This window comes from Scardinius erythrophthalmus (assembly GCF_964197995.2).
Source record: "Scardinius erythrophthalmus genome assembly, chromosome: 1".
Taxonomy (NCBI): domain Eukaryota; kingdom Metazoa; phylum Chordata; class Actinopteri; order Cypriniformes; family Leuciscidae; genus Scardinius; species Scardinius erythrophthalmus.
The window spans coordinates 32577560-32601790 of NC_138221.1; the positions used below are offsets into that span (position 1 = coordinate 32577560).

Below are 24231 nucleotides of genomic sequence, written 5' to 3' on the forward strand. Positions count from 1 at the left end.
TTACATAACAGCACACAATTATGAGTCAATTTTAAATGGCAATATCAATGTTGCTTTATCTGAAGAAGACTATTCACTCTTTTGGTCAAATATTGTACCTTGAAGGTGCAGTAAGATATTTCTGAGAAATGTTGTTGAAAGTGGATCTGGCCGAGCAGAACAACAGACTAGTAACCAATCATCAGCTCACTCATGATGGGGGAGGAGAGACTGAGCCAATCAGCAGTAGGGGGCGTGTCCACTCATGATGGGGGAGGAGAGAGAGTGAGCCAATCAGCTGTAGGGGGCGCGTCATCTCATGATGGGGAGGAGAGAGAGCCAATCAGCAGTAGGGGGCGTGTCCACTCATGATGGGGGAGGAGAGAGTGAGCCAATCAGCAGTAGGTGGCATGTCCAGTCATGATGGGGGAGGAGAGAGAGTGAGCAAGTGGGGGATTTGAAAAAAGACTGTAGAAAGAGAGATGGCTGAGAGACATTACAAGAAAGAAAAGGTCAAAGGAATATCACTGGAAAAATAAGGGTTATGATCAGGCAAGAGCTTTAGGACCCGCGTTATTATGCTTTTCAGCACTGGAGAGACCGAAGCAGGATGGCCTGAAAACAGACGCAGAGGTTGCATTGTTTCTGCTCCATATACGTGAGTAACATCGGTTTTGCTGTTTCACAGAACCAAGATATGCTGTTGTTGTAATGTAAGCTATGGTAACTGGACAGTTTTGAGTGTTATTTTTTGTCTGGAGCTGCTGGTGACCAACAACCAACTCTTGCTTGTCTATACTCGTGTGTGTGTTAATTGTTTGTTCTTCCTTGTTGTTCATTCATCATCTTTGCTTTATTCTTCACTAAACATTATTTCGCAACACTTAAGCTATTATAAAGAGACATCCACTCTTGCATTGCGTGTTCGTGCATTTTGGCGGTGGAGCAGTGAAGGAAGAGGTGTGTTTGTTTGGGCTGATTTCTCAGAAATCGCTTACTGCTCCTTTAACATGGAACAGGCCTCGCGCAGTGAACAAAACCTTTAATAATGATGTCGCAGAAAAAGTCAGAGGCAGGTCACGCTTTTACTTTATTCAATTACCCAAAACACAGATCAATGACTTGTTGGGTGTATATAAATAAAGATCACCAAAGTAAATAAATTAATCCGGTGCTTTTTTTTATACAAAAAGACTTTGCAAAACTGTACAAATATCTTTTTTTTTTCTTTTTTTTTTAATTGGGTGTATGAAAGAAGAAATAAGAGAGCTGAGAGTTACAGGTAAAAGATTTCTAAAGGTGAAGTGAGTCATTTTTTACATGTTAAATTATTTCTGGTATCCTCGTTTAATATGCAAACTATAAATGAATAATTCATAGTTTGATTCCCCCCAAAAAGTGTAAAGATTGCAGATCTTTTCTTGCTCAGTTTCTTTGAGAATCCCATTGGCTCAACCAATTTCGTGAGTTTGGGGGTGGGGCTTTCTGTTTGTCTGACCAATAGCAGACGTTTGGGAAACATGTTTAAAATTATTGTTGATGCAGTTCCCCAGTCATATAAAAATTGCACACTTCACCTTTAAGGAATGTTTAAGGGTGTAAATGTGTATCTTAGCATGTGAAGCATGGTGCTCTTACAACAGAGACAGTAACTGTACGTAGCACAGAATGTGGCAGAGGCTGGACCTGGTGCCGGGATGTAAAGGCTGAGGGGGCATCAGACAGATTAGATTTCACAGTTAATGTTACAAACATTAATTTTCATCCGTTTGGAGTGCAACTAGGTGGAGAGTTTACACTCATCTGATTAAAGTACACAGTTTGTATACACAGCTTACTTACAGTACCAAACAATTAGTCTAAGTAAACACAATGTTTTAAAAAATGTGATTCAAAGCAAAACAAAAAAAAAAAAAAAAAAAAAAAATCAGAAAAATAGACAGAAACCAATTTAACAGAGCTCAATAAAATGTAGTGCACAAAACTTGGCCTATGGTACAGCACATACATCCAATTGACATGCTCATGAGCATCCTCAGTTTAGAAAACCTGACACTCAAAATCAATTATAGTCGAACCTCAAATCTGTACATGAATCTGTGAACATCACTTTATTTTAGCTGCCTGAAACACCAAACCATTTGTTTAAAATGTACTTCCTCTATACATTTTCCAGATCTAGAATGATTCAATTGTGCATGTTCTTCCAAAAGAAAATAATGTTTGTCTTAAAGAGGACCTATTATGCTTTTTTTACATTTTCAACTTTCTTTTCGTGTAATGTTGCTGTTGCTGCAAAGTTACAAAGCCCAGTCACTCCAGAGGGAGGAATTCTCTATATCAGTAACACTGTTTCTAAACTCTCTGAAATGCCTCCATTGTAGTCTTGAGTTTCTTCCAGGAACAAACACATCATAATATTCTTCATTTAAATAATTCCCGCCCAAGGTATATGCAAAATAAAGGGACGTAGCCTGGTTGAGTTAATTAGTAGTGTGTTAAAACTCACGGTTATGGTAAGGGGTGTGACATTTCTGAAACACACTCCAAGCTGTTGACCAATCACAACACACTAATCCAGCCGACCAATCAGAGCACACTGAGCTTTTCAGAAGGAGGGGCTTCATAGAGACAGGAACTAAACAGAGCGTTACTGACAGACTGAGAAGAGAGGTGCTGCAGAAATGTCGAAATAAGGGAAAAATAATGTGTTTTTTAACATTCAGGAATGAAAACCTATTCTAGTAGATCCCAAAAACAAATTTAAGACTTTGTAACAGGGCATAATAGGTCCTCTTTAATCTTTCATCAAAATGTTCAATTTAGCTCCACTACCGAAATGACTTTCCTTTTGAGCTCTCCTCACCTAGGCAGTGCAGGCTATTGGTTAATATTAACCAATCATCAAATAGCTCAAATAACTTTGAACATTAAAATCTCACTGTACTACAAGGCATCCAGTGCTGTTTGCAAAGAGCAGGAATGATTTCATTGCAAGGTCCTTTCATAACATCATCAATATAAAATGACAGCCAAAGGTTTAACACACTTGCTAATGAGGGTTGTGCAAAATTCAGAATGGGTTCCCTTTCAATTTACAAATGTGAATCTATCTATCTATCTATCTATCTATCTATCTATCTATCTATCTATCTATCTATCTATCTATCTATCTATCTATCTATCTATCTATCTATCTATCTATCTATCTATCTATCTATCTATCTATCTATCCATCCATCCATCCATCCATCCATCCATCCATCCATCCATCCATCCATCCATCCATCCATCCATCCATCCATCCATCCATCCATCCATCCATCCAACATTTGAAGTTTTCTTGACAGACGTTGCTTTTCTAGTTACAAATTACCGTAGTTACTTGAGTTTCTTTGAATTTCAATCACTTCCTTACATTCAAATTTGAACTGCAATTCTGCATCTGTCTGCTACCTCAATTCAAATTTAATTCAAATTCGGGAATCGAATTTGTAAATTAAATGCCATTTTCAATTAAATTCTGTATGGTGCACAACCCTGTTAGTAACACATGGTGAAAAGGTCATTCACTATACAAGAAAGAAACTAGCTGACCTTCAGTTACTGCATTTTTGAAAACCTTCACAAAAATAGCAACAACAATACAGATGTTGTCTTTATTGTTCTGTTGACGTCATGGGATGCAATTCTTGCTTTTCTCTCCTCAGAAACGAAGAATCCAATCGGTCTTTGATGACAAACTGTAAGAATGTCTAGTGTCTGAAAGCGCTGTGTTGTGTCTGGGGCGACAGTAATGAAAATGACGGCTCACGTCAGACTGTGAATTACATCTAGCTGGTGGAGAAATCCTTGTGAGCACAAACTGGACATTAAATATGAAAAAGAATGCTGTGGTCAAGTTTTTGTGTCATTAAACATCACAATTCTTTACGATGCATCCAAACGTTATTATAAGAGCTGGTATCAAGAATGTGTCCAAGTTTAGAGGTCTTTTCCTAAGGGGAATTCTTGATGTGCACTTATATGGTCCAGATATCTGATGAGATTGTCCCAAGTGCATAGTGAACATGACTCAAAGACAACCAATAGATACTCCATGTGATGAATATAAAAACTTAATCAGTACTATGAACAAAATAGAAAAAAAAATAGACATGCCTTTAACCAAAAGAGGAAGAAAACTGTGCATGTATTTACATATGACTTGAAATATCTGCAGTAAAAATCAAGTTCTGCATTTCAGCCAAAAGCTGATCAAGACTTCTTCATCGGTTCCCGAGGAAATAGGTCAGGTTGAGGTTTGAGGTCTTCCACCCAAAAAATCAATTCGAATCCTCCACCCACAGTCCAAACAAACCCTCTGGCAAGAGTGAGACGCCTACCTGTGATTTCTGGCGTTCGAGATCTTCGAGCAGGCTCTCTAAAAGTGCTTCTCGTTGTTTGTTTGAGCGGTTTGTGGAGGCCCTATCGGCAGCATGGAGGATGATGGAGGATGAAAGGTTGGAGGTGAGGAAATCTAGACCTGCGTGGAGTAGGAGCGGTGCAGAGTGGAGGAGTGTCCCGCGGAGTGGGCGGCGCAGTGGCGCGCGTGCTGGGACGGCTGGTCTAGACTTCGCTGGAAATGGAGCGAGACGGTATGAGGACATCGGGGGGGACGGGGAACCGATGAGGCTGATGGTCATGTGATCTCAGTGAATGAAGATCCCCTTGGAGTCTGTAAGGGGGGAGAGAGAGAGTGTGTGAAGGGAGAGAGAGAGAGAGAGAGAGAGAGAGAGAGAGAGAGAGAGAGAGAGTGAGAGTGAGAGAGAGAGAGAGAGAGAGAGGGAAAGAGAAAGGATGAGAAACCAAGACTGGAAGGTGGAAACTGCGGAAATTAAAATTAAGTGATGCACCGAAATGTATTTTTAACCAAAACACTGAGACCAAATTTAAAGCAGAAAACCCTAACATTTTTACTAAGAGAATTATGTTTCTACTCCAGTTTGTTAATGAAATATAAACATTTAAATGGTGTCCGTAATAAAAACTTGTTTTTATGACAGATTTATTCAGACATTAAATAATGAAGACATCACAGGTTAAGTATAATGAAAATGTAATATAGTGCATGTATTTATTAAAATGCTCCTTTCTTTAGTCATTTTTAGCTAACTATCGAGTTTATGTTAATTGAATGGCTTTTCTGAGGTAAATGTAATGCTGCAGGATATATTGTTCACAAGCTGATTTATAGGCACTGATTGAGTGATTAAATAAGACACGATGAGGTACTTTGGTTGTACCGTTTCTTTCAACATACCTTCTGATGTTCATTCATGTTTATTTTGTTCTATAACTAGTAATAAAGAGAAAGAGGTGATCGGTTCGCTTGCTGCTTGAACTGAGGTGGCTGCGATCTGTCAGGCCACATTAAGAGCGTCAGAACGACGGTTTTATTGTTGGAGTTTCATTATAAAATTGACGGAATCTGAAAGCTGAGACTTTCGCTGCATCCGAAATCGCATACTGTATATGTACTACATTTGGTTTGAAACTTACTTCACGACCATTAAAAAAAGTGCGTTCTACAGTATCTACATAGTAGGAATGTGTGTTGTCACTGTCATGTGACCCACTAGTGTCAGTTGCGTCGTTTCACTGCGTTCATTTCAAATTAAAAAAGTAACAAAGCACAAAGCTTATATTGGCGCCACTCTAGTGCCCACACAGCTGACATGTTTACCTGTTGTAGCTTATCCAAGTTTTGTGCACGAAATAGACACAGTTAAAACACATCATTGGAGAAGCGCCAATTAAACGTCACTCTTTCGGCCAGAAATTTTCGGTTCATCACTAAACAAAATATAAGACTGAGGGAGAAAAGGATGACTGAATGGTCGATGTGACAAAGAGAGGAAAAAAAAGTCAAAGCAGTTTCAAAAGTGAGGAGGATGAGGGTGGCCTACGAAGGGAAACTCACACTGTCGTAATGTTTCACATCTAATTGCCTTCTGCCTTTGACGTTCCACATGCTACACAGTCCACTTTCTAGAGACCCTAAATGTCCATCAGCCCATTGAGGAATCAATGAGTTAATGGCCCTAAACATTTTGTTGCTTGTCAGATACTCTATTATAAAAGTGATAGCAACGTCTCTTCAGGACAAAGAGCAGAACAATCCTCCAGAGCGTCAGTGGGATTTGCAGGGTTGGTGTTTGGGTTGTGCAGGTTGTTCATGCTACTAAAGGGAGAAGGAGGGCTGGGTGGGTCGAGGGAGTCACATAAGGGTCCACTGGGTCAAAAAACAGAAGGAGAGGGTGGGGCGTAATCCATCCCCCTTATGTGTGCAGTCCTGCCACTAACCCACTCCCACCCCTTACCTGAGTGCCACTTAACTTTTCAAGTGGACTCTCTACGCAGGGCAGCGCCATCATGGGCATGCCCAGCACTGACTCCGGACGCTGGGGTCGCGCTGGTGGGGGTGGGGGCTTTGCCTGCTGGAAGTTGTTGATCACGCACGTTACCTAGAGAGAGAGAGAGAGAGAGAGAGAGAGAGAGAGAGAGAGAGAGAGAGAGAGAATAGAGCGAAGGAAGATAGAGATGGAATAAAGAGAAGAAGGTGTGATGGAGAGAGGGGTCACTTGGGCCCTGTTTACTCGTGGTATTAAGATGTGTTTTGGTCGATCGGATCACAAGTGGACGACGCTAAATACAGGTGTAAACAGGGTCTAAAACGTTTTGAGCTTGTCCACTTTCGACCACTTCCGAGGTAGTCGAAAACGCATTCGACTGGATTGCTTTAGTAGGGTAGATGCTCATGGGGTCGAATGTGTTCAAACAGCCTCAAAAGACGCCTGCTCTCCACCTACTGATCTAAAGCGTAAAAAATACGGGAATATGGGCTTTCCAGACGGGATTTAAACTGTCGGCTGAAGACCCAAGTTTGGTTTGAAGATGAAAAACATACCAATCTCGATGTTCTCTCACCATTCATGATTTCTAACACACACTCACAGCATTCGGCTGATCTTTAGGCTTTCAGAGCAGAAACGAAAAGTTGCTGCTGCTCTCCATATGTTTTTCTGTCGTCTCCGGCCACGTTCATATGTGAATTGCATGAGCTTATTTTGTCCATTAGATTGAAAGATCTGAAAAAGCCCATACATTTACCTGCCCATAGACTCTCCCCTCAAAGAAATCACGACAGAAGTGGTTGAAAGTGGACAAAAGAGACGGATTAAAACACCAGGTGTAAACAAGAATGTGTTTCCCTCATCTACTTGTGATCCGATCGACCAAAACGAATGTTAATACCAGATGTAAACAGATGTATTATCAATATTTTGTAGAAATTTGCAAGTTGTCTTAACCACAAGCAGGTTTGATGACACATCTAAAGTGATACTGAAACTCTGAATAACACCTGGTTATACACTACCGTTCAAAAGTAGGGGTCGATAAGATTTTTTTTGTTTAAAAAGTTTTTAGAATTAAAGTAATTTGAAATAGAATTATAAATGAATTTACTGTCACTTTTGATCAATTTAAAGTCCTCTTGTGGACTTCTTGTAAAACTTACTGACCTCAAACTTTTAAACTGTAGTGTACATGCATTCATTTATATATGCATTTTATATATAAACTGCATACATGCGTGCAATTATCTTGTCATTTCAGTATTAATTTATCCCACTACACAAACTCTCACCAGGAAGACAGCGATGGCTCCGCCAGTGAAGTATCCAGCGAGGACGTCGGCCCAGTGGTTGCGGTATTCAGCCACTCTGACCACACCCACCAACATGGCCAGACACAGCAGAGTCAGACTGAGAGTGGGTTTGGTCAGACGCGTCCCTTTAGTCCTGAACACCAGCGTCACGTACATCTGCAAGCACAGGCAGACAGTGGTGAAGAATAAGACTGATACAATTACACACACACACATTCTTGTACATCTATCTTTATGAGGACATTCATTGACACAATGCAATCTCTAGCCGCTTACCCTAACCTTACCCATCACAACTAAGTGCCTAACCCGAACCCTTACCCTAAACCTACCCTTAACCTAATTATAACCTTATCCCTATAACCAAGTCTTGACCCTCAAACAGGCCTTTAAAGGGGTCTCAGAAAGTGAAGACCGGCCAAAATGTCCTAACTTTACTCTTTGTCCTCACTCCAATGGAAACTCAAACTGGTCCTCACAAAGATAGTTGTATAAGTACACACACACACACACGCGCGCACACACACACACGTCTGGTTCACTATCTTTGTGGGAACTCTCCATAGGCGTAATGGTTTTTATCCTGTTCAAACTGTATATTCTCTCCCCTAACACTAACTCTACCCCTTAACCCAACCCCTTTACCCTTTACTGTCACTTTTGATCAATTTAATGCATTGTTGCTGAATAAAAGTATTAATTTCTTTCAGGCAGAAAGAGGACTAAAAAACAATATTAATAAATAATATTTAGAAATAATATTAATAACAGTAGTTTTAATAATATGAAGATACTAATATACTAATTTAAATGAAAATATATGGTTGAAAATGTTATTTACACTACCATTAAGGTCCTATATAGCACTTTCAAAGCATGGTTCTTTATGTAAACTTATCAAAAGGGTTCTATTTAGCACTAAAAATGGTTCTGCTATTGTTACAAGCCGAATAACCCTAATTTGATACTGTTTAGAACCATTTTTTTAAGAGTGTACATACACATATTATATATATAACCTCAGCCATCTGGTCACGTTCAGAAAATCCAATCATATTTATCTTAATTTGCAGTTTATTAAAGGGACTGTTGCAACCAAACAGTTGACGTGTCCATTTACTTCCATAGTATTTTTTTTTTCCTACTATGGAAGTAAATGGACACGTCAACTGTTTGGTTACAGACATGTTTCAAAATATCTTCTTTTGTGTTCAGCAGAAAAAAGAAATTCATACAGGTTTGAAACAACTTGAGGGTGAGTCTGTGATGACAGAATTTTCATTTTTGGGTGAACTATCCCTTTTACACTTTATTTGTCTAAAGTAAAGTTTAAAACCTTACAGAAACGGTCTTTAAAGGTAAAAGGCACCCGTTTCACAGAATGACACTGATGCAGGTGTGATTCCTGACACTTAACACCAAGACTTTCTTGTCTGACCAGATTCACCAGAAGGAACATGTCCAACCAGTTTCTCCATTTTTTGCTGGTGACATGGCCATACTGGTGCACCAGCCAGACCAGTGTTAACTACCATAAATCAGCTGGAAAAACACTGGCATTCATAGAGGTGTGACCGTGAACTGCTCTTTCCAGCAATTACTTTTGTGTCCTGGAGTTTGTGAGATTGCGTATAAATCCAAAGATTTACAGCTGCTGCACTCTTTTGTTTGTCTGTCAGTACGAGTCATTTCAGATTCAGTCACTAAATCACTCAAATAATAAAGTAGTTCTAGGTTCATTACACTCACTACGGTATACACTGCAGAGTAAACACTGAGGGCCGCATCTTTGGAGGGAAAGGATTTGCGTGCAGATGCGACTATGAGAGGGTTCCCTGTGCAGGCTTTGCGCTCAGTGATGTACTGTAAGTTGGAATGGCATCCCAGTGCTGTGTAGTTCGGTCTGCACGCTGACAGGAAGTGAGGCGTCTGGTTTCCTGTCACCACCTGTCCAGCATTGGCAAAGATGGTGGTGGTGAACACGCCGAAGGTATAGACACCTGAGTGAGAGAACACAGATGAAAGGCATCAGAAACGCATGCGAAAACGCAAAAATTGAGACTGCTGATAAATTGGAGAGCATAGGCCAATTGCATAACATAGCCACTGTGTTATGAACTAGTCTAGCAGACCAACTAGCAGTTAAGGGTAGTTAGTCTTTCTTGAATCCGATCAATGTACCTTTTTATGAAACTGACTTTTAAAAGGTTAGACCAGTCTTGAAGAAAAAAAATGATATGATAAATAATATGATAAACAAATTGTATTATACTAACTTGTATGAATAGTCGGAGTTTATGCAGCTGGCCAATCTTATATTGAATATTGAAAATATAAATCACATAAAATATATTTATAATATTAGCCTCCATATTCATTACTGGTCATAAAATAAAACAACTTATTGTTATTGGTTAAAAAAAAAAACAAAAAAAAAACAACTTAATAATATTGTCCATCATATTAATTATTGGTCATAATACTTTTTTTTTTTTTTACAATATTGGCAATTATATTTGATTACTGGTCATAAAATATTTATTTGGTTTAAAAAGTAAAATAGTAACAGTCGTGTCCCACCGTGTGACACTTTATCTGAAATTATCTTTTTAAAAAGCATTTTTCTAATTCTTGTCCATTTATTATAAATGCGTTTCTTATTAACTTTAATTAGTTGGTAAATAACCTGTAATATTTCTATTTTAAACAAAAAAATTAAAACTGAAAACCTGGTATTCAGTTACAGCACTTAAAAATATACATGCATTACCTTATATTTTCACCTAAAGAAATCTTGATGTTAAAAAATGCCCATTAAACACAAACTGCATAAAAATAAAGGTTCTTTATTAGCATTTAAAGAACCTTTAACATCCATGGTACCATCCAAAATTGTTCACTAAAAGTTCTTTAAGGAACCAAAATGTTTCTCGCTATCAAAACACCTTTTGGAACCTTTATTTTTAAGATTGTATGATGATGACTTTAATATCATAATTTGTAGCATTAAAATGGCTTTTATACCTATAATGAACAACTATATTTTCTCCAATTCCCTAAATGTCCTGACCCTCATCCTAAAAGGTTCACCGTTAGTTGTTCTTCACTGAATGTACCTAGGAAGCGTATGATGCGTCTCAGCAGGGGGTTGAAGTAACAGCAGTCGGCGGTGACTATGGTCTTCTCCTGCGCGCCCTCTGACCTCATGAAAAACGCCATCACCTCGCCAGCCAGGATCTGAGGAGGAAAACACACGAGTGAATCAAACAGTAGCTTTGCTTCAGCCCGCCAGAACATCCTCCACCCCGTTTGTTTTGGCATCGTTGTATTGTTGTAGCTCCATTTGGTTGAAATCCGAGTGCAGGGAAACATTCTTTCTAAGCAGGCGTTTTCTGCCTCCATAAGAATTTGAATCATGAGTTGCTAACAGTCCCTCATCTTCACTGTTCTCAAATGCCAACACCAGAACCTCATTATTTCTGATCTCCCTGGTAACGGTTGAGAAGAATAACAGCTCATCAACGTGACTAATTCTGCTTAGCAATGTAAGAGCTACGCTTATATCAGTTCTCTGTTTAATACTGTATGTCTCTGCAATGCAAACAGTAAAAGCTCATTTATTATTCACAATTATAATAACACAGCTCAATTCTGATCAATCGTGTCATTCTGTGTTTAAAAACTATGAACAAAACTATGCAAGGTAAAAGAAAATACAGCCAATATTACACCTGCTATGAGAATAAGCATGGTTTGTGTCGACCACATGCGTTTACAGTTGTGAAGTATTGGCTGATGAAACCATCAAAATGCAAAAGACTTTTATAAGACAAACATAAACCATAGAGAGATTGGGAAAGCAAACGTTGTGTTGTGAAAATTAGGGATGTCTAAAATATTGGAGACATATTTGTATATAAATAACTTGTATATAGGCTAAACAATTTGTATATAAATAACACCAAAGGTCAAGTTAAAAATGGAGTCATTTTTTTAAATTATGCAATTTATGGAAATATTACTAAATTTAAATGTTTTAAGAGCATTTACGTTTTAAGAACATTTAGTACAATAAACCTTTTAAAAATAAATAAAATACAAAATACTGAAAGCCATGTTGAAAACAATGTATGGGATGGGATGCACGAGATCATTAAAAAAAGAATAATAATAAAAATAATAATCAATAAAGTGAGTAACACTAAAAGTCTTCTTAAAAATTTGCATGTTGTTGAGATTATGCAATTCGTGCAAATATTACTAAAGTGCAATTTTTGATTAAAGTGCATTAACATTTTAAAAACCTTTACTTGTGTACAATAAATGAATTCTGACTTGTGATGCATCCTGAATCATAATCACTTGTTTGTTCGTTGGCCAGAGGAGAACTGGCCCCGACTGAGCCTGCTTTCTCCCAAGGTTTTTTATTTTTCTCCATTCTGTCACCTGATGGAGTTTGGGTTCCCTGCCACTGTCGCCTCTGGCTTGCTTAGTTGGCGACACTTAATATTCAACAATATTCCTGATCTGACTTTACTGACGCTGTTGTATGAGAACTGAACTGAGCTGGACAATGACATCACTGTTTTCTCCAAAGCTGCTTTATAGATGAAATTAACTAATTTAACAATTGATGATCTTCAAAACAGAACTGAATAAACCCTGAACAACAATCGAAATGCATAATTTTCCTGTTTATCACTGTAAAGATGCTTTGAAACACTGAACGAAACATCTGAACCATACTGGTATACAAGCACGTCCCTGGTGGCAGAAGAACAGGAGACCACAAACACAGACATCAAATCCATGAGCTTAAACTGGAAGAGACAGACAGATACGTCAGGGATGAGACAGTGAGGGACAGGAACTTAGAGTTCACCTCACACATTCCCCAGTTTAGCACCTGACCGCTGACACACACTGACATCAGTGAGGGAATGACCAACAGTCAGTCCATGTGACTCATGCAGCAAGAGAAAGTTTGGAGGGCTTGGGACGATATCGTAAGGGTGACCGATTTTCATTTTTGGGTGAACTGCAATGTTGTTGTGGTTGTGCATCTAATATAGTGTGTTGGTGAGAGTGTGAACATCAGTTGAAGTGTGAATAACGCACCATTAGATGAGATAAAGCCGAGTTTCTAGATCCTTCTATCAGCTTTTAGAGCCTGTCATGGGCGATTAGGCTTGTGGCTCATGTTTCTCATATTATACTTCTCATATTATAAAGCAGATCTCAACACCACAACGGCTCCCAACTGTCACCGGCAGGATATGATGTCTAATTCCCACCATATAATCACTTGATACTATAGTAAATTATATGAGATCACAGCACAGAAAAGAAAATCCTCAAAAATAATTCAAATGGAAAGCTCAAGATTTATATTTAGTTAACATTCATTAAGTCAACATGACATCAAAATGAACCCCATTTACTTTGTTTATACAAGTTTCTGTTTTTTTACTGAATATCCTATTTATGGACAAAAACAACACAAAACAAGTAATATATCATATTACAGAACTACAATGGGTTGTGAATCAAAGACATCCCGATGGTTATTATTTAGGTAAATCTGATGTAATTAGGAAGAGATTCCTCAACACTAACATATAAACTAACATTCAAAAGTTAAAAAAAAATGTGTTTTATGTTTTTGAAAGAAGTCTCACCAAGGCTACATTTATTTTATCCAAATTCCTAAGCAGTAATATTTTAAAAAATATAAAAAACCCTGTTTTTTTCTGTGTGAATATATGTTAAAATGTAATTTATTCCTGTGATCAAAGCTGAATTTTCATCATATTACTCCAGTCTTCAGTGTCATCCTTCAGAAATCATTTTTAATATCATAATTTGATGCTCAAGAAACATTTCTCTTCATTATTATCAATGTTGAAAACAGTTGTGCTGCTTCATATTTTTGTGGAAACCGTGATACATTTTGTTTCAGGTTTCTTTGAAGAATTATCCAATGAACAGCATTCATTTGAAATAAAAATATTTTTGTAACAATATTAATGTCTTTCTTTACTGTCACTTTTGATTAACTCAATGCGTCCTGGCTGAAGAAAAGTCTTAATTTCTTAAAAAAAAAAAAAATCTTACTGACCTCAAAGTTTTGAATGGTATAGTGTATTTGTTATTTGCTAGAAATGATTATGTAAAATTATCCAAAATATGCATAAATACTATAAATACATCTGCATCATTTAAAAGCACCTTCTGTTCATCTCCTGAGCTCCACAACACAAAACCAGACAGTCAAGCAATGCTTTTTTTTATTATGTGTGATGAAACCGAATGAAAGCCTAGAGGCCTGACACGGCTGCTTTACCCCGTTTCATCTTCGCTCTTATTGTGATGCAGAACAGACCATAAACGCACTCTTCCCTGAGGCTACGAGTGGACAGTCCTGCCACGACAGAGAGGTGCACAGTTCAGACATATGTGACCCTGGACCACGAAACCAGTCACAAGTCGCACGGGTATATTTGTGGCAATAGCCATCAATACACTGTATGGGTCAAAATTATCGATTTTTCTTTTATGCCAAAAATCATTAGGATATTAAGTAAAGATCATGATCCATGAAGATATTTTGTACAATTTCTACCTTAAATATATAAAAAAATAATTTTTGTGAGTGGATGCAGCAAAATCGGCAACATAAATGGACAACTTTAAAGGCGATTTTTTTCAATATTTAGATTGTTTTGCACCCTCAGATTCCAGATTTTCAAATAGTCGTATCTCGGCCAAATATTGTCCTATTCCAACAAACCATGCATCAATTGAAAGCTTATTTATTCATATTTATATGAGTATAAATCTTAATTTAAGAAAATTGACCCATAAGACTGGTTTTGTGGTCCAGGGTCACATATGTTGAAATGCCAGTGCATTCCCCCCCTTGAGTAGCCAGTGCCATCTGCTCCGCTTTCTCAGGTGGCATCAGTTCACCCACCACACACTCCACACACTCTGGCCATCAAACGCTTATATTTAGACTGTTTTGATGCAGTTTACACCTTGAATCAGGCTGAAACATAAAACAGCAATTTTATGTTGCTGATAAATTAAAGTTGGCATGAATCAGAAGTTGCGATATTTTTTTTCTTTTCTATTGCGACGTATATTCAAGTGAAATGGCTTCTCAATCAAGAACAAATAGGGCGGGGCTTGATTTTGCCGTGGAATTGATTGGATGGTTGTGGTTTGCTATTGGTGGATCTCATGTGAGTGACAGGTTGCCCCGCCATCACACCAGTAAACAGTTCATCAGAGACGAGAAGAGATGTTAGAGGGAGGGGAAGTTGTTTTGAATAAAGATTAATATAATATTTTTAATAAATACTGCAATACTCAGAAATGTCAATATTGATTTCATGGAGATTTTAATCTCCAGTCCTAACAATCTAGTGACCTGTCTAATGCCTGAGCAGAGCACAAACATCCTCAAAATATTTATACCTCATAAATGAAAGCACAATACTGGAATTATCCGATAAAACGGTTTAGGGAAGTATTATGGCCAACAATGCAACTAAAAGGGTTTTTATAGACTATGAAATTTGATCATTTTGATCTTTTTTGAGCTTTAAAAGAGACTTTAAACATACTTTAAACATAGCGCACAAGTCATATGTAAAACTTTTGTGTTGGCTTCATGTCACTTTTGTCATTTTTGAAGCTTGTGATAGATGAATATGTTCACTTTTTCCTACACATTTCCTTCAGTGCTAAACGGAAGACAGAAGTCACAATAACAACAGCAACATGATCTGATCATGAGTTTAAATCATGAGGTTACAGTCTGCTATCAAATTCTCAGAAAACACAGGTTACCTACAACACCTACAGCTTTTTGAAAATAACTTTTAGAGCAGCACATAATTAATTATTAACGGCTTCTTTTTGACATTCTTTCAACATTAGATTTTGGCTCTTTTGATCATACGGTGAAGAGAGAGCGTTTATCTCTGGCTTTCTTTCATCAGTCTCTATCACTCATGCTTACAGTCTCTTGTTCTCACATTTCCTTCAAATTAAGTGTGAACACTCTTTTATTCACTTTTTTCCATTATTTGATGCATTATATATATATATATACAAACAAAACTAACTTTGACTATTTTTATTATTGTTAATAATAATTTTGGCTGAAGAACATCTGGTTATGTGAAATCAAGGTAACTTCTGTTTGTACTTCCCTGACTGTGAAATGGAATATTTAATATGTCACTACATCAGATGTTTTAGTCAGAAGATGGTGAAGATGAAAATGCTGCTAGTTTGATATAGCTGAATCCAGCTGCACTTCAGACCTCAGCGATGTTGGAAATATTGTATTTTCCCCAAATGTATTTTTCTACCCAGTGATGTAACATGTTCTTGTAAGACCAAACCATATTAAATGTTAATCTCACTGCCCTCAATATGAACTGCACAACATGTGTGAGTGCACTGTAAAAAATGATCGTAATTTTAATGGTAAAAGACTGTAAAAAATGCTACAGTGAAAAACTGTTAATTGGTTAACAGAAAGTTTCCGTACTATATACGGTAAATAACTGTGATAGATCTAACGGTACATTTAATGTAATTTTACTGTAACATACCGTTAAATTTATAGTTTTTGAAAGTGAAAAAACAACTCATTGTATAATTTACAGTGAAAAAACGTAAATTGACATTCCCACAATTCCCTGTGACACTTCACATTTGATGTATTTTTGTTGAAATAACTATGTTTGTTTCTTCATAGTTTTCTTCGTTTTTTCTTCGTACATTAGGGGTTTTTGTTACATTTAATGTTGTTAAATTAATGTTTATTGCATTTTAAAAATTTCATGTGTTACCATGATGGTGTTTAATGTTTGTGTGAATGATACTGTGCAGTTTCTATATACATTAGTATGAATTTTCTCGTGGAAGAAATGCTTGTGTTGAGCTTTGATTGATCATGTGACTCTCATCACTGCTGTGATTGGTGGTTATCAGTGTACAAAACAGATATTACTACTTCGACGGTAAATTAACATTATATCATATTACTGACATCCAATGTTAAATATACAGTTTTTTTTCGTAAAAACAACGGGAAGAAATTACCATTTTTTTACAGTATTTTTCCGTTTTTTAACAGAAATTTTCTGGCGCCCCTGCTGCCAGAAAATTGCCGTTTTTTACGTTTTTTTTTTTTTTTTACAGTGTGTATTTTAATGAGAGTTTAAAAAAAAATGTTATCCTTCCTTGGGAAACCAACTGTTATGGACTATTGAGAAATAAAAGCTTCAGGGCTCTCAGTGTCCACTTTTCACAGGAGCGTTCACATCTAACCAGGAAGCTCTAGAGTCAGACATGATAATTAGAAACTGAAGATCTGTCTGTCAAACAGTTTCTCATCAAATTTTCAAAACTTAGAAATGGAGCCAATTCGACTCCAGAAGTGTGTCACACTTGAAAAGAGATGAGGAGAGTCAGACACACCACAGAGAGCTTGATGGGATTTGTGGCTGTACATTGAGTGACATCTCAGCTTCAGTGGTCAGAGCTTGAAGTCTCAGCGAGAATGTACATCAGGTGACAGAAAACACTCCATCAAATTGGGTGAGAGACGTGGTGAGAGATGTGACACAGGAAGCCTATATAGTTTTTTCTTCTGATCTTTATGCTACACATTTTATTTTATCTTAGTGATGCTTTCTTGCTTTTTTGTTTGAATCTCGGTTATTTCCTTGTTGCATTTAATAATAGCAATAATTATTATTATTATTAATAGCTGCTGCTGTTGATTATTATTGCTGCTGCAGAGCAAGTACTTGCTACTGCTAATAGATACACAGAGACGCTGCTGAACATGTAAGATATGCTGATAAATATACATAAATCCCATAGCAGATCTAGGCAGGTGGAGCTGGGGAGGTGGAGGGGTTCAGATGAACTCTGATAGTTTACAGCAAACAATGAACCAGACTATGTAACTGTTGAGAAAGCAATCTCATTGGCTGCAGGATCAGCAGAAGCCAATCAGCCTGTGCCATGCGTTAATGATGTGATTTCTTGCAGATTGGATGTAAAGGACCGACCAGCCTGCGCTCTCTAGAGTTTCATGACTGAACTAGATAATAATAATAGTAAATGCAACAGGAAAATAATAACCACCGATAAAGAGATTTAAATAATATTGTTTGGGTGAGACTGACCATTCCAACAGATCTAAAATGAAGCACTGATGTCTGTTTGTGTAGTCTGTGATGAAGAGAACATGTCTTTAAAGTCTTTAAGTTTAATGAAAGAGCTGGAGACTGATCTGGGCGTCTCTTCTCTACAGGAACCGTGTCACTCAGCGCTACAGGAAGGCTCTCTGAAACGACTGAATATGACTTTAGAGAGCTCAGGCCAACATGCTGACATGTACACCATTAAAACTGGTGATGTCTGTGTTTGACGGTGATGACTGATGTCATGTCACCCATGGGCAGTGGTGTGTGTTTTTTGATGAAAACTTCATTTCATCGGTTGTGGGTCATGAGTCTGTAAGTGATTTCTGCCGCACCAAATGAAGCTGCAAACTCTCAAACACTCCCTCGACTGCTGTTGTTCAACTTGGCAAGAATTAAAGACATTATAGAACACATGCTATTATACCAGAATGTTACAATTTGCATAATTTGAATTATATACACTAACAGTCAAAAGTTTTGGATCGGTAAGATTTTTAATGTTTTTAAAAGTCTCTTCTGCTCAACAAGGCTCCATTTACAAAATACTAAAAAACAGTAACATTGTGAAATATTATTACAATTTAAAACAACTGTTTTCTATGTGAATATACAATAAAGTGTAATTTATTCCTGTGATCAAAGCTGTATTATCAGTATCATTAAGCCAGTCTTCAGTGTCACATGATCCTTCAGAAATCTAATATGATGATTTGATGATCAAGAAACATTTCTCATTATTATCAATGTTGAAAACAGTTATTTACATGTTTATTTCAGGACTCTTTGATGAATAGAAAGATCAAAAGAACAGCATTTATCTGAAATAGAAAGATTTTGTAACACTAAACACTACCGTTCAAAAGTTTGGGGTCAGTATGAATTTTTATTTTATTTGGGGGAAATAATAAATCAAGGATGAATTAAATTGAGACTGGAGTAATGATGCTGAAAATACAGCTTTGATCACAGGAACAAATTACATTTTAAAATATATTCAAATATGAAACAGTTATTTTAAATTGTCATAATATTTAACAATATTACAGTTTTTGTATTTTTAATCAAATAAATGCAGCCTAGATGAGCAGAGGAGACTTCTTTTAAAAACATTAAAAATCTTACCGATCCAAAACTTTTGCTTTGTCAAAGTAGCCGGAGCAACTTTTCCCTATTTACGGATATGACGAGACACACACGGGCGAATGACACATGACCCATCCCATCAGGTCTAAAATCAATGAGTCCTAAAAAACATTATCACTGTTTCCACCAAAATATGAAGCAGCACAACTGTTTTCAACACTGATAATAATCAGAATTGCTCAGTTTCTTGAGGATCAAATCATCATGTGATTTCTGAAGGATCACGTGACACTGAAGACTGGAGTAATGATGCTGAAAATCCAGTTTTTGTAATAATATTTCACAATATCACTTGTTTTTGAGTTTTGTAGTGTATTTTATGCATGATATTCCCCAATAAAAAAATCAGGGTGACCGTGTCACTCTGTTTTGGACAGAAAGTGACTGTGTCCCGATGGGCAAAAGCACCAGATGTCGCACATTTCATTCCCTTTCTCATTCTCAATCAATCATTGCCTCTGCCGGCCATCATAACATCTCTAAATGACTCTCTTGCGTGTGTTTCTATCCCACTATGCCTGATTTTTTGTACTTTCCCTTATTTATGAATCTAACAGAAGTTGTCTTCCATTTCAAACACCTTCTCATGCGTCTCTCGGCCTCGTCTTCACTTGGCTGTACTTTATGTGTGAGTGTGTTTTGGCTCTGGCAGCTCATGCCAGTACACTCGTACATGAAGCTCGTACTCCAGGCTTCAGATCGACTGCTGGCTCATACACTCGCTCAGAAACACATGCCCACATGTACCACACGTGGCTCTGACAGACTCGGAAAAAGGAGGGAGGCAGATCCGTGTGGTCCCACAATCTGTTGCCTCCGCTTCACAACGTGGCAGGGAGACACCAGTAAAACCAGCACCTACAAACCATCACATCCAGTTATAGCTGCGGTCTACTGTTGTTCAGAGGTTGTTCTGGTTCATCTGATAATTCTGTTGCACCAATCTTACATTTAAGCTATATAATTATTAAACAATTATTATTATAATTAAACACTCTATTTAATCTCACTTTTGTCTAAGAGAAACTACTGAGATATTTATAAGCAAAATAGGGGTACGTTTACATAGCAAGAATGCTGTCTAAAAACTCTGTATTATCATGCAAGGCCAGTAGATGGCGACGTCACTTTGTAAAGAAAAACTACGCGTCTATAGACTGAACACATAATACACATGCGCATGACGTCACCGTTTTCACAAATTCACGTTTTTGTTGTTTACACAGAGACGATAACGCTACCGTTTTCAAAAACTTGCACTTTGAAACTCTTTTTCAAAAGTTTGCGTTTTCAGGCCCCAAAATGCTTTTGTCGAGTAAATGAACGGCCAAAACGCATGAAAAGTTTTGCATTTTTAGTTGAAAACGGTATCTTGTAAACGGCCCCTGAATGTCCCCCTTTAAAACACTTTGGTAAATCTCATGAAAACCTGTCCAGACCACATTTAACACTAAAATTAAAATGTGTGAACATGCACATCAGCGACTTTCAAATGAGTTCGCTTTCATTCAAGCCTTTTTACACACATTGTGCTTCTCATTAAATAAAAATAAAATGCTTTAAAAAAATCTCTACGTTTTTTAAAAAAAATTGAAATATTATTGTAATGACATCAATTTCAAACTCTTATTTCTAAAATATAAAAAGTCTTATTACTAAAATATGGCCAGATGTTTTCTAAATTTTCTAAATCAAAAAAGAAAAAAAAGAAAATGTTTATTTTTTAACATTGTGATATTATTGTCACGTCAACACTTTACTGTCAAATTAAAACATAATACATGTTTAAATACAATTAGGCTACAATAATAAAATAATATTATTTAACATTTTAATATTATTTCATAAATATTTTACTATTTAAATAATATATTATTATATATTAAAGTAGGCAATTTCTGCAATTTTGCCTATTGATGTGTGACTTCTGCGCGAGCAGATGCGCGGTATGGAAATTCATACATTGACAGTCAGGACATCCTATCATTTTATTCGGACCGAATGCAATGATTGGACGAACATTGTTTTGGTCCCGAGACTTCCACAGAAGACATATTTACATGTTTTAATATTAAGACCACTTCTATTAGGACATGAAGAGAGTTTCAACCAGAATAACAAAACGTGCTTATGAAAAAAAAATGTCCTACCCTACCTTTAATATATGATTTTTTCCCCACATTATGGTCATAATTTTTTCCATTTTGATATATCAGAGGGTTGGGTTAGGAAAATAATTTCACATACAAAATGATTAGTCCTAAAATAACCATCATTACACAATAAAGCTTGTTTTGTACATTTTTGAATTCTGGATTCTCTCTCACACACACACACAAAATCACATTACATGTAGGCGTAGCATATCCAGATAATGAATGATGATTCATCCTTTATCACTCAAACTAAAGTTGAGTCTCACTTCTACCCACAAGCACACAGAGAAATGAAGGGAAGACAGAGGCTACTCACGATCATAGTAGGAATCGCAGCGACCAGAGAGTAGATGAGCACCGGCGGTACGTTACTTCTCTCGTCCGGTCCAGGGTACGGTTTGGAGAACGTCTTATCGAAGCAGAAGAATCCCTGGATGTGTACGGGAAAGGTGTCCGTGTACTCGAAGTAGTACGCCAGGAGAACGGTTCCTGCCATGATCACCAGCTGAAAATAGAACATGATCCACGCTTTACAACCAGAGATGAAGACGCTCCGCCACAGCCGGTGTGTCAGCGCACAATCACAGAGACACACACACTCACTCCGGTGTCGTGATACTGAGAACGTTACACGCTGTTCTACCAGGAAAGCTTCACAGAACGAGCGAGAAGAGAGTGGAAAAGCGGGGAAAGATGTGGAGAGAAACAGCGGGGAGGGACAGCGTGAATTTGAGCCTGAGCACACACAAATTGGCTCACGGTGTGTGTGTCCGTGACATTTTGGATGTGTGTGAAACACAACGAGGGTGTGAACTCGCTCATTAGCGACTTTCAAAATGAGTTTGCTTTCATTCAAGCCTTTTTACAAACTAGCCAACTGTATGCTTCTCATTAAACCTTTATAACACAAATTCAGATTTAAATGCATTATATATAACATAGGTTTGCTGTGCTTGTTTGGCTGCATGATTTGGCCAAACATTTTGTGATGATAATATTTCAATAGGTCTATAAAATAATGATAATAAATAAAAAAATATAAAATTACTCAATAAGTAGGCTAATAATAAATATTATAATATACAATATCAAAATATTATAAATGCTATTGTAATATTTCTCATTATTTTATTCAATAATATGAAAATAATATTAAAATATTCAAACTACTATTGTAATATTTTTCCATTATTTTTATTAAAAAATATGAACATATTAAATAAATATAAAACATATGTTTGAATGAAATGCATAATAAAATAAAATAAAAAATAAAATAATTAAAATACTATTGTAATATTTCAAATTATTTCAGTAAATAATATGAAAACAATATTACAATTTTAAATAAAATATTACAAATATTGTGATATTTCACATTATTTGTATTAAATAATCTGAAAATAGTAAATAAACATATTTAATGTTTATTAAAATACACACACGGACATAATGTTTGAATGAAATGCATAATGAAACTGAATTGAACTGAATGAAAATGAAAAGAAAATATTATAAATACTATTGTAATATTTCACATTATTTTATTAACTAATATATGAAAATAATATGAATATATTTAATAAAAAATATAATTTTATTATTATAGTTAAATTATTATAAAATATTTATTCTTAATGAAATGCATAACAAAACGAAAATGAAAAGAAAAATAAAGTGCTTAAAAATAAGAATTTGTGGTTGGTAAATGGTTGACATGACTGTAATGTCACTATGTAAAAAAAAATAAAAAATCTTATAATCTTTATATTAATTTAGAAAATTTAGAAAACATCTGGCCATATTAGTACTAAGAATTTGGCAGCAAACTGATGTCACGTGACAATAATATTAGAGTTAAAAAAATATTTTTCTTTTGATTTTAGTGTTAAATGGGACCTGGCATAACTTGTGACATATAGTGTCCAAATGCATTTTTAGGCCGATACGTAGGCCTATTTCTTATTCTCATAAATGCACTTGTTTCCTGAGCATTTGAAAAGCGTGGATTATTTTTGGATTATTCACCTAGATCTCAACCTCCAAAACACACTGTTAGATAAAGAAAGTAAAAGGAAAATAGATGTGGTGCTGTGCTGTGCAATGCTGATGTTGTCCACTAGAGGACAGACTGAAGCTTTTGAAGATGATCAGTGGCGCTTCATAAGGCAAGAATCACTGTTACCATTGCTCATATTAAGAGTAAAAAAATTAAACAACTCCATAACCATAAGCATTCAACTTTTGTGAATAGCTGTTACAAAAATGAATAATATTACAAATTGTATGTTTTTTTAGGGGAGAGATGTGCTATTAGTTTTCCAAGTGATCAGACTTATGATTGTGGACAGTAAAATAGAAAAAAGAAAATAATAATAATTCCTGCACATGTACATTAAAGGAGGGACACAAGACATATTTACAGACTTCAGAAGGATGGAGTCTTTTGACTTGAACCAGTAGAAAAACACTAAGAGCAAGTAGGCTATAGCAACCACCCAGAACACACTAAACCACATAATGCAAAAAGGTTGTTCGGCACTTTCTAATAAAATACTGCCCCAAAACAAGCCTGGGTAATGATGATGATTGGAAGGCTATAAATTCAGACATTATGTTTAATTGCTAAGTTAATATATATATATTTTTTTACTTTCAAGACAATGTTCAAAAGTTTGAGATCAGTACGATTTTTTTTTTTAAAGAAATTAATCATTATATTCAGCAAGGATGCTTTTGCAATTGTATAAAAGTGGTCAGACTTTTAAACTTTCTAATCTTCAAAGAATCCTGAAAAATGTTTCATGGTTTCCACAAAAATATGAAGCAGCACAACTTTTTTTGAAAATGTTTCTTGAAATTTTTTCTTGAGCATCAAATCATCATATCAGAATGATTTTTGAAGGATCATGTGACAATGAAGACTGTAGTAATGATGCTGAAAATTCAGCTTTGATCACAGGAATAAATACAGTTATTCTTCTTTAAAAAAATCTTACTGAGCCCA

General features: G+C 36.3%; 1 protein-coding gene across 1 annotated transcript in view; it reads right to left on the reverse strand.

Moving 5' to 3' along the window:
* Positions 1 to 4296: 4296 nt before the first annotated feature.
* Positions 4297 to 24231, reverse strand: part of plppr2a (phospholipid phosphatase related 2a) — a 34494-nt gene continuing 14559 nt past the window's right edge. Inside the window, exons 3-8 of the mRNA XM_081384020.1 lie at positions 21541 to 21729; positions 10807 to 10927; positions 9440 to 9690; positions 7670 to 7846; positions 6358 to 6485; positions 4297 to 4696 (exon numbers count right to left, since the gene is read on the reverse strand). Coding sequence (XP_081240146.1) covers positions 4588 to 4696; positions 6358 to 6485; positions 7670 to 7846; positions 9440 to 9690; positions 10807 to 10927; positions 21541 to 21729 — 975 coding nt within the window. The 3' untranslated portion in view covers positions 4297 to 4587. The remainder of the gene's footprint in view (positions 4697 to 6357; positions 6486 to 7669; positions 7847 to 9439; positions 9691 to 10806; positions 10928 to 21540; positions 21730 to 24231) is intronic.